Here is a 12,359-nt window from a genome sequence, read left to right on the forward strand (position 1 = left end):
TGGGGCTATTCACACGACCGATTTTTTGACGGCCGGGAAGACCGGCCGTCAAAAAATAGGACATGCTCTATCTTCGCCTGGGTACCCGGCCGCCCGGCTCCCATAGAAGTCTATGGGGCCGGGTATTACACGGCCATCACCGGGATGTGTCCCGAGTGATGGCCGGGTTTTCCGGAGCTTGCGCTCTATCTCCTCCTCCTCACAGCGCAGAGTGCATGTGAGGAGGAGGAGTTGATGCCATTCTGACGAATGGCATCGCTGCACACTGTGTGGCAGGGCCGGGGTGTACAGCAGGTGGAGGGAGCGCTGCGCTGGCTCCCTTCCCCTGCTTGTTAAAATCACCCTGGCCCGGCGACACCTTCGATGGCGCCGCTAGCAGCTGCGGCTGCTACTACTGTAGCGACGCCACTATAGCAGAGCGGGGAGGTATCTCCCCGCTCTGCTATGTGCTAGCCGCACTTTAGTTCCTTGAAGGAGCGGAATCCCCGTGTTTTCGGGGATTCCGCTCCTGGACAGAGCACTTGATGTCTCTGTCCATATCTGGGCAGTGACATCAGGGGAAACTCCTGAAGCGGAATCCCCGAACACATGGGGATTCCCCTTCAGGAGTTGCCGCTGATGTCACTGTCCGGATCTGCCCGGCCCGGCACGGATGCAAAACTTTATGCAAACCGGCCGGGCAGAATGGCCGTGTGAATCCCGCCTAAATCAAGTCTCAATACATAAAACATACACATTCAGTATTGGCGTGGCCGTAATAACCGGCGCAACTGTTTTTTTTGCATCATTTATGATGTGTACGCTGTAAAAAATAAAATAAAAACTGCTTTCTATCACTTATTATTGTGAGGCACGAGGTGTGATGATGAATTTAACCTCCATGTGCCTCACATTAATAGTAATTAACCCCATCATGTACCTTACATATTAACCCATTATGACTGAGACACATGATGGGGTTAATTACTATTAATGTGAGGCACGTGGAGGTTAAATTCTAAAGTATCGAAATCACAATACTATACGAAGTATCGGTATCGAAGTCCAAATTCTGGTATCGTAACATCCCTAGTTCTGACATGTCAGAAGTTTTGATTGGTGGGGGTCCGAGCACCGAGACCCCTCACCAATCGTTAAAAAGCAGCAGAAGTGATCGTGCGAGCCGCTTCGTTTCTGTTCAGCTTTTACCGGAAAGCCAATGTAGCGGTGTACGGGCTCAGACTTTCTACTGAGACCGTACACCGCTAGATTGATTTCCGGAAAAAGCTGAACAGAAACGAAGCGACTCAGTGCTCACACGAGCAATTCTTCCGCTTCCTTTTAAGGACTAGTGGGGTCTCCGTGCTCGGACCCTTAACAATAAAATTTCTGACATGTAACTATAAAATATCTTTCGTTTTTTTGAACGTTCAGTTACCCTTTAACGGTAATGAACAGTTGAGGGTGCACGGCGTTAAACTAGTAATCGATATTTCAATGCATCGAGCAACCCTAATCTAAAAGTCCCCCACAGGGCCTGGCTGATTCTGGTATGCAACACAATGAACATATTAGGTCACTCCTTAGCTAACAGAATAGACAGATTACATTTTATAAATTCAGTCATAATCCATTTCAATAGGAAACTCCAGTTTGAGCTAGACTTTCCCTTTTATAGCAATCGCTTGGCCAATCAGGTAAAACATAATCCAGAGTGGTTGCATCCCCATGTGATGTACTCTACGTAGCGGTACTAGTGGGTTCAGGATGACGTCTAGTGAAACCTCTTATAATCCTACCCACAATTTCCACCCTGTGGAAATAGCTGCCAGTCCCCTCATTAAAGAGTCTGTCACATTATATGTGCCCTATCTCCTACATAATCTGATCGGCGCTATAATGTAAACAACAATGTTTTTTATTTTGAAAAACTATCAATTTTGAGCAAGTTATGCACAATTTTAGATATATGCTAATTGGTTTCTCAATAGACAACTGGGCGTTGTAAAAAGAGAAGTGTATGATGCGGACCAATCAGCATCATACACTTCTCTCCATTCATTTTTAGCAGTACTCGCAACACCGCGTGATCTCGCTGTGCAGTCACATACTCCCACATTAACTTTACCGAAGTGTCTTGGGAGTCAATAGACATCACCTCCAGCCAGGATGCGATGTCTATTCACACTTCCGACTCTTCGGTAAAGTTTCTGTGGATGACAGCACAAGTGATCTCTGTGTCATCCACAGAAACTTTACCGAAGTGTCGGGAGTGTGTATAGACATCGCGTCCTGGCTGGAGGTGATGTCTATTGACTCCCAAGACACTTCGGTAAAGTTAATGTGGGAGTATGTGACTGCACAGCGTCATCTCGCGGTGTTGCGAATACTGCTAAAAATGAATGGAGAGAAGTGTATGACGCTGACCAATCAGTGACCAACACTCCTCTTTACAACACCCAGTTGGTAAAAAAGTAAAAACACGCCCAGTTGTCCATTAAGAAAGTAACTAGCATAAATCTAAAATTGTGAATACCTTGCTCAAAATTCATCGTTTTTCAAAATAAAAACCACTGTTATCTACATTACAGCGCCGATCAGATTATGTAGTTGATAGGGCACTTATAATGTGGTGACAGAGCCTCTTTAAAGATGGTTAGCACTGTTTTCTTGCAGCACTGGAGTCCTGGGTTCAAATCCAACCAAGGACAACATCTGTAGGGAGTTTGTATGTTCTCCCCATGTTGGTGAGAGTTTGCAAACATTCCTTCCACACAAAAAAAATAAAAATATATACATCTAGGAAGTTTAGCTTGTGAGCTCAACTGGGAATAAGTGTTGACAACTTCAGGACCACTGCTCTGAGGGGGCTCCAGAGGTGGGGCGGCCACCAGCGATTAGAAAGAAGTCACTACAGCGGCTATGAGAGCCCACTCATGTGATATGTCACCCCTACAGGGGACACATCATTCAGCCACGTAAATAGACGTGGCACGAGACACAAACAAGACGACAGTTAAGAATTCTAAAATCTAAGCAAAGTTTATTTTTCATTTTCAGCACGGTGCTTTATTTTAACCCCATGATACGCTGACACGTCACCCTCCATACATTTTATGGAGACACTTAGATATTAGGCCATCTCACAAGCACATTACCCTATTCCCAAATCTTCGCATAACCGCTGATGTACGCAGCTTATAAAGCTTTGATATATGACATTAATATCCGTCTAGAAAACGCTGCTCTGCAATAGTCTGAACACCTTGTTACCGGCACACAACCAAGAAAGCTCCAGCACCCCCCATTAAGTGATGAGGGTCACAGCTACTCTAGCACCAAGTTTCCCAATTGTCAAGTGATTTTATCCCGTGCCTACTACAGACATATAGCCAGGCCACCCGGTCACCCCGCGGTTTTTATAACTCACCACTCCTGTGGCCTTCAGGAACTCTTTAGCTGCATTCGTGAACTGGTTATCGCGCAGAAACCGCAGCACATGTGGGAACAGATCACTGGGCAGTACACACTGATCCGCCATGCTTGAAGCTCCGACCTAGAACACGCCGCACCACAGCTATCACGTGGAAAACAGGAAAGAGCGGCCCGCGGTTCGTCGCACATCAATGACGTCACCGGAATAGGCTGTAGAGGAAGAACGTGGGTGTAGTAAGGCGGAGTTTTCCTGCCGCAAATACTTTAGTATTATCCCACGTGTAGAGCGCGGCCTAACACAAACCATTGCGTGGAGGAAACACGTTTATAGGAAACAACACAGGCATAAATACAATATCCAATATACTGTTTATCAGTGTCCAGTATCCGGCAAGTGCTGCTTGACATTGTAATTGGACAGTGTCGAACTGGGGTTCCTTAGGGCCACAAGATGAGATGACTCTGAACGCCCACACTCCATCTATACAGTACATCTGAGCTAATATTTTAATTGCATGATATGCACACGAAATACATGTTGTCAAAAAGGCAGGTTTGACAAGTATGTTACAGCCACAAATCCTGTCCCAACCACAAGGCTAATGACCCAGCCTAAGGCCCCATGCACAGGACCGTATTTTTTCCCTCTCGTAAATACTGGCGTAAATACGGGTCCTTGGTGACACCCGTATTCCACCTGTATTTACGGGCACGTTTTCGCTGCAAAATTGCACTGCACTAATCGGCAGCCCCTTCTCTCTATCAGTGGTGGATAGAGAGAAGGGACAGCCCTTTCCATAATAAAAGTAAAAGAAATTTATGCTTTCCCGGCCGTTGTCTTGGTGACGCGTCCCTCTCTTGACATCCAGTCCGACCTCCCTGGATGACGCGGCAGTCCATGTGACCGCTGCAGCCAGTGATTGGCTGCAGCGGTCACATGGGCTGTAACGTCATCCCAGGAGGCCGGACTGGAGGAAGAAGCAGGGAGTTCTGGGTAAGTATGAAGGTCTTTTTTTTTTTTACGGGTTGCTCTATATTGTGATCGGTAGTCACTGTCCCGGGTGCTGAAAAAGTTACTGCCGATCGTTTAACGCTTTCAGCACCCAGGACAGTGACTATTTACTGACGTCGCCTAGCAACTCTCCCGTAATTACGGGTGCACACACGTAGCCACCTGTAATTACGGGAGCCCCATAGACTTCTATGGGCCTGCCGGGCCGTAATTACGGCCTGAAATAGGACATGTTCTATATTTTTCAACGGCACGGGCACCTTCCCGTAAGCATACAGGGAGGTACCCGTGGCCAATAGAAGTCTATGGGCCCGTAATTACGGCCCGTGATTAGGGGCATTTTTACGTTCGTGTGCATGGGGCCTTAAAGCGTAGATCTTTAGGATTCTGTTAGTTCGGGTCGATGTCAGAACAGAATTTGTTACCTTAGAGGAGTTTTTCCATAAGGGTATGTGCACACACACTAATTACGTCCGTAATTGACGGACGTATTTCGGCCGCAAGTAGTGGACCGAACACACTGCAGGGAGCCGGGCTCCTAGCATCATAGTTATGTACGACGCTAGGAGTCCCTGCCTCTCCGTGGAACTACTGTCCCGTACTGAAAACATGATTACAGTACGGGACAGTTGTCCTGCAGCGAGGCAGGGACTCCTAGCATTGTACATAAGTATGATGCTAGGAGCCCGTCTCCCTGCAGTGTGTTCGGTCCGGGACTTGCGGCCGAAATACGTCCGTCAATTACGGACGTAATTAGTGTGTGTGCACATACCCTTAGCCATAGGATTGGTGATAAAGGTCTGATCGGTGGGGGTCCAACCTCTGGGACCACCACCGATCATGCGAATGAGCGTCCCCAAGTCCATCATGTTGATGGAGTGGTAGCCGAGTGTGCGCAGTACCGCTTCATTCGTTGTCTTTGGGACTGACGGCGATCGCAGAGCACAGGAGATGTACATGCCTTCACAGCACATGATGTGGGTGCAATTAACCCCTTAATGCCGAAGGTGTTTTAAACCTTAGTGACCAGAGCAATTTTCACAGTTTTGCTATTCACAGATGTAACGCAGTATAACTCTGTATGTGTTTTATGTATCGATGTGAATTTTGCATTTTTCTTGGGACATGTAGTGCTTCCTTTTTGTGGTATATATGTATAGGTAACATTTTTGTTACTTTTTTTTATAGCCGTGGAAAGACAGAAAAAAAAGAAACATTTTGATTTTTCATTATTTAAATTGTAACAGTTTTAAAATAAAAGTAATTGTATCATACAAATGTATTGAAATATATTCTTTCATTTATCCTGATCATAAGGACACCTGACTTAGAGGTGTAGTTTATTTTTTTTGACCAGAAATATAGTATAAAACACAAGTGCCCCTTTTTTCAATTGCGCACTAAAATGTCTTAATTTCGTTTTTTACACCATGGTATTAATGTATGGGTCATGGACATGAAGTCCAATAAATAATGGTAAAAAAACATTGTGTTCTACAAACTAGACACTCTAAAGTCTACTGTATTTCTAGCGGTTCAATTTCCGTTTTAACCCTTCACACTTTTCACAGAATTTGTCCAAACTTGGGCCAAAAAAATGTAAATTGCATTTTTTTTTTCCAAAAGTGGCACTTTTCTTAAAGGGAATGTGTTGCTAGAATTTATTATTTTTTTTTCCAGTTGAACAGTTAGTATTTAAGTGATTAAACATTGTTTTAATTTTTTTTATTTTTTTCACAAGTCAGGAAATATTATAAATTAGATTCTAATTTATAACATTTCCATGTGCTGGTCACTAGAGGGAGGAATTCCCAAAATTGCAGCATTGCAATGTGGTAAAGCAACCTCATTGCTTTATGCTGCAAATTTGGTGTAGACACACTCGCTCTAGTGTCCTCACACAATCCCACCTCCCTTATCCTGGCTAGTGCCAGGAGAAAGGAGGGGGTTGAATGTTCTAATCCTCCTACACTGTGCATTCGCTCAGAAAATGGTGGCACACCGTGTAGGAGGATTAGATACAGTGGTAATCAGACAGTATAACACGAACATAATACACAGCACATACACAAACATAACTTACCTGCTCCTGCCGCCGCTGCTGCCTCCGATCCTACATCTCGCGTCTTCGCTGCCTGGAACATATGTCCGGAAGCCGCGACCGGAAGTAGTCATCTTACTGTCTGGCCGCGGGTTCCGGTCCACATGAAAAGGGCGCCGGATGTCGCTCTGCCGAAGACCTTCCTTTTGGACTGTGTGGGAGCGGCGCATGCACCGTTCCCACACAGACAGCGTACACTATAGTGCATGGAACGGCTCCCGTTCGCATTCTCTATGGGGCTGTATGTGCCGTATTCCATCTCTGTATGTGCCGTTAATCGACACATACAGAGATGAAAAAAAAAATGGCAGCCCCCATAGTGAAGAAAAAGTTAAACACAAAAACACAAATAAATAAAATGTATTTTAATAACATACTAAAAGCAAATTTATATAAATTTTATTTTTTTCACGACACCTTCCCTTTAAGCCATTTCGAAACACCATATGACATACTGGTAAAAGTGACACCTTTCCACATTCTGCTACTTCTCTCGTGTACGGGGATACCAAATATGTGTGTCTAATCTGTTATACGGACCCGTTATAGGGCATATCATAGGAGGAGTCCATTTTGGCTTTTGGAGGGCTTTATCCGCCAGAGCTGAGTTTAGGGAACCGCGCTATATTTTCCGTGGTACTGCAGGTCATTTTGACAAGTATAAATGTCCTGCTAATATTCATCTAGGGGTATAGTGAGTATTTTTAATAGGTGGAAAGAAATAAAAAATTGGTTTTTCCAGAAAATACAGTATTGCATTTTTGCAGTGAAACATTATCCATAAAGTAACCTTCCCTTTTGGTTCTCCCTACAAAAACTGTGAAAGTTAATAATGTGGGACTGTATGATAAATTTCAAAGCACGGATAGTTACAGAGACCAGGATTAGAGGGACATGTAGGGCAATAAAATCGAGTGTCCCTTCGTATGCCATTTTTGCTGCACACTTTGCATCGCTTTTGGGGATATTGTTTCTTTTCAGTGGCCAACACAGGGTGTACAATGTGACGTTCCACAAGCCGTCGGACATCTTCTGCCTCATGGCTGTGTCTGGGGTCAGGGGACTCAAATAAAAGGTGCTCAATTATGTTCTCCAGAAATTTAAAAAAGTGTTTTGCCCATTTGATTTCTTGTACAGCACAAAGCCGCTGAATGCTGCCATCTGAATAAGGTGAATGGCCACCTTTTATACCAGGCGCGGAATTTTCTTTGCACCAGGTATGGCTGTAAAGCCTTTCAGACAAATCCACTGCCCACATGGATTTATTATACTCGGTGATGCAGACCGGCTTCTCTTTGTCAGAGGTGGCACCACGTTCCCTCACTGTCACTTTTGTGTCTGTGTGAACAGTGCTTAGCATGAACACATCCTTGCGGTCATTACATTTTATTGCAAGAAGGTTTCCACTGCAAAAACCACTCGATTCCCCCCTTCTCAGTCGTTGTCTCACCAGATCCTGTGGCAAGCCCCTTCTGTTTTTGTGGATTGTTCCGCAAGTCCTAGTGTCAGCGGCATGCAGGTGCTTGTACAAGGGGACGCTGGTATAGAAGTTATCAATGTATAACTGATAACCCTTATTCAGCAGAGGCTGCATCAAGGGCCAGACTATTTTGCCACTGCATCCTAGCTCACTGGGACATCCTCGGAGGTTAATATCACAGTCTTTGCCTTCCCAGATTCTAAAGGCAAATGTGTAGCCTGTACCGCTCTCACAGAGCTTGTAGATTTTAACCCCATATTTTGCTCTCTTTCAGGAGATCCCCGCGAAAACCGCTCCGATGCGGCCCCCTCCCTCCAAAACCACTCAGATGCGGCCGGCACTTGCTATTCAGTGCCGCATCTGAGGTGTTAAATATGATCGGAGACCACTGCTAGTGGTCTCCGATCGTTGCCCTGAAGCCCGAGGCTGTTACTAACAGCCCGGTCTTCAGTAGATCCCCGCACAATGCCAGAAAAGTTCTTCTGAAGTGCCAACGTGAAAAGCCGACACTTCAGAAGAACTGCCCTAAATGACCGACGTAAAAACACTATACGCTGGGCGTTAAGGGGTTAATACTAATACATTGAATTAAAAAAAATAGTTTTGGAAAATAAATTTTTTAGATACGGAGATATGAATACATTGTTTACAAACATATTTTAATGTTTCTTATTGAATAAAGTTTATTTGTAGTACCTAATTAAATCCTCATGATGGTGCTGTTGCCTAACTCTACAGAGAAGCAATCTGAACAGTGTGTGGAGCTAGTGACTGCTTTTTAATACACATGCACTGCAGATTTGAACAAGAAGCCAGGCAATACTCCTGTATAATAGAACCTATATATAGGGCATACATATGCATCATTCTACATGATAAATCCTCCCAAGTAACACGACTGTACTCCTAATATACAATATAACACCAAAAAAAAAAGAGAGCCCACAGAGTCTATAAGTCAAATATAAAAAAACGTCTTTTTATTCCATGAATTATAACAATTACATATACACAATATTAAAAATGAATCACAGAGAATCACCAAACAATAGTAAGTATTCAGCAGATATTTGGATATACCAGAATACGTATTATACAGGCCACCAAAATGCATAGTGCAAAAAAGAGATCAGGCATAATATGCATAGTATAAACTACATATGTGTTAGGCCTATGTTGTTAGCAGTCCCTATGGGGAATCTAGTATAGAGCCTATATCACTATTCCATTTGATTTACAAGTACTGGTTTTAAAGTGCTTAGTGCAAAAAAGTTTAAGAGAAAATCTAAGATGGGGAGTGAAGTACTGACCCATGTGGCTGGAACTCAGGATTGGCGACCTGCCCCAACGCGTTTCGGCTTCCGCCTACTCCTGTATGTCTCCTTCAGATTGTGTTTTGGATAATAATCTTCAGTTTTTCATCTTTATTTGGATACTAAGAGAACAGCTGCACGGAATAAGCATTTTTCTATACACAGGACATGGCATGGCAAGTACTATTTTTCTACTTTTATTTCTTTTCTATGGCTGCTTCTAATCAGTTCTACTACTCAATTGTAGAGGAGATGAAGCTAAACTCTATTATTGGGAATGTTGCTGAAGATTTAGGATTAAAGAGGCTCTGTCACCAGATTTTGCAACCCCTATCTGCTATTGCAGCAGATAGGCGCTGCAATGTAGATTACAGTAACGTTTTTATTTAAAAAAAACGAGCATTTTTTGCCAAGTTATGACCATTTTTGTATTTATGCAAATGAGGCTTGCAAAAGTACAACTGGGCGTGTATTATGTGCGTACATCGGGGCGTTTTTACTACTTTTACTAGCTGGGCGTTCTGATGAGAAGTATCATCCACTTCTCTTCAGAACGCCCAGCTTCTGGCAGTGCAGACACACAGCGTGTTCTCGAGAGATCACGCTGTGACGTCACTCACTTCCTGCCCCAGGTCCTGCATCGTGTCGGCCACATCGGCACCAGAGGCTACAGTTGATTCTGCAGCAGCATCAGCAGGTAAGTAGCTACATCTACTTACCTGCAAACGCCGATGCTGCTGCAGAATCATCTGTAGCCTCTGGTGCCGATGTGTCCTCGCTCGTCCGACACGATGCAGGACCTGTGAGTGACGACACAGTGTGATCTCTCGAGAACACGCTGTGTCTGTGCACTGCCAGAAGCTGGGCGTTCTGAAGAGAAGTGGATGATACTTCTCGTCAGAACGCCCAGCTAGTAAAAGTAGTAAACACGCCCCGATGTACGCACATAATACACGCCCACTTGGACTTTTACTTTAAACACGCCCACTTGGACTTTTGCAAGCCTCATTTGCATAAATACAAAAATGGTCATAACTTGGCCAAAAATGCTCGTTTTTTTAAAAATAAAAACGTTACTCTTATCTACATTGCAGCGCCTATCTGCTGCAATAGCAGATAGGGGTTGCAAAATCTGGTGACAGAGCCTCTTTAAACAGCAGCAGCAACCTTAAAATAAGAAAATTAAGAATTGTTTCTCATCATAACAGAAATTCTTTCAACATCAGTGCAGAAAATGGCAATTTATATGTCAGTGACAGGAGAGACAGGGAGGAGATCTGTAGTTCAGAGCAGAGCTGCTTTCTGGATCTTGAAACTTTAGCAGAAAATCCAGTAATTGTTTTTCCTTTAAATATTGAAATACAAGATATAAATGAAAATCCACCAAGTTTTTCTAAAGATAGTTTTACTGTGAGAATAAGTGAGTCCACTTCGCCTGGAGCACCATTTGTTCTTGGGAATGCGCGAGATCCAGATTTAGGATCAAATTCTTTACATGGTTATAATCTTACTCCCAATCCATATTTTTCATTGGTCGAAAAGTCAGAAAGGGAATATCCAGAACTCACCTTAGTCCAGTCAGTGGATCGTGAAAAACAGCTAAAATATGAATTGACTTTGACTGCTCTAGATGGAGGAAAACCTTTAAGATCTGGAACTGCAGCAGTCAGGATTGTGGTTCAGGACGCCAATGACAATTATCCAGTGTTCAGTCAAAATCATTATAAAGTGAATTTAAATGAAAACGTACCAATTGGATATATAGTTGTTCATATAAATGCTAATGATAAAGATGAAGGAGCCCATGCAGAAATCTCATATACATTCAGTCATATTCCTGAAAATGCTCGGCAAGTATTCACAATGGATTCTCAGACTGGGGTCATCCAGATTAAAGGTGAACTGGACTATGAAAGAACACAGACTTATGAGATGACAGTGGAAGCTGCTGATGGTGGAGGACTAGTTGCACAAAGTTCATGATAATGCTTCTGAGATAACTATTGCATCACTGTCTACAGCAATTCCAGAGGATTCTGCTCCTGAGACGCTAGTGGCATTAATTAATGTGAAGAATTTGGATTCTGGGAAATATGGAGAAGTGAACTGCCACATAACCGATTCACGGGCACTGAAGTTAGTTCCATCAGCCAATAGTTATTATAAACGTATAACCTCCGGACCACTTGACAGAGAAAGAACCTCAGCATATAACATCACAATTATAGCAGAAGATGAAGACTTTCCTCCAATGGTAACTGAGAAGACCGTTTACATTACCAGCTCAGATATTAATGACAATGCACCAATCTTTGATAAAACCCCTTTATATTTCCTATATTCCAGAGCACACCCCAGCAGGAACATCAATACATAGTGTCCATGCATCTGACCTGGATGAAAATGAGAATGCTAGGGTCACATATTATATCATTAAGTCCATAGAAAACCTTGCGCAAATAATAATGATTTTTCAATATTGCTTTATTCCAAATATTGGATTTTTTTGAACAGGCGATTTTTTATTTATTTAAAGAGGCTCTGTCACCAGATTATAAGTGCCCTATCTCCTACATAAGGAGACGGGCGCTATAATGTAGGTGACAGTAATGCTTTTTATTTTAGATTTAGCGATTTTAGATTTATGCTAATGAGTGTCTTAATGCCCAAGTGGGCATATTTTTATTTTAGACCAAGTGGGCGTTGTACAGAGGAGTGTATGACGCTGACCTATCAGCATCATGCACTCCTCTCCATTCATTTACTCAGCGCATAGGGATCCTGTTAGATCCTTATGTTCTGTCTTATACTAACACATTAACAATACTGAAGTGTTTAGACAGTGAAAAGACATTCCACAGGATGTCTATTCATAATTCCTGCACTTCGTTACTGTTTCTATGGTAGTTACAGCAGAGGAAGCGTAATCCCGCGAGATTACGCTGTAAATGACAGGTTACAACGAGATCACGCTTCCTCTGCTGTGTTCTTAGAGTGCGCAAGGTTTTTCTATGGACTTATAGTGTGGGTTTCCAAACC

General features: G+C 43.3%; 1 protein-coding gene and 1 pseudogene across 2 annotated transcripts in view; one reads left to right on the forward strand and one right to left on the reverse strand.

Annotated features, from left to right (window-relative positions):
- NOLC1 (nucleolar and coiled-body phosphoprotein 1) overlaps positions 1-3,624 on the reverse strand; it is a 42,630-nt gene extending 39,006 nt beyond the window's left edge. For both annotated transcript variants that reach the window (XM_075841623.1, XM_075841622.1), the window contains exon 1: positions 3,410-3,624. In XM_075841623.1, coding sequence (XP_075697738.1) covers positions 3,410-3,520 — 111 coding nt within the window. In that variant the 5' untranslated portion in view covers positions 3,521-3,624. The remainder of the gene's footprint in view (positions 1-3,409) is intronic.
- Positions 3,625-9,297: 5,673 nt separating this feature from the next.
- LOC142662960 (protocadherin gamma-B7-like) lies at positions 9,298-11,697 on the forward strand (annotated as a pseudogene).
- The last annotated feature ends 662 nt before the right edge of the window (positions 11,698-12,359 follow it).

This window comes from Rhinoderma darwinii, chromosome 11 (assembly GCF_050947455.1).
Source record: "Rhinoderma darwinii isolate aRhiDar2 chromosome 11, aRhiDar2.hap1, whole genome shotgun sequence".
Taxonomy (NCBI): domain Eukaryota; kingdom Metazoa; phylum Chordata; class Amphibia; order Anura; family Rhinodermatidae; genus Rhinoderma; species Rhinoderma darwinii.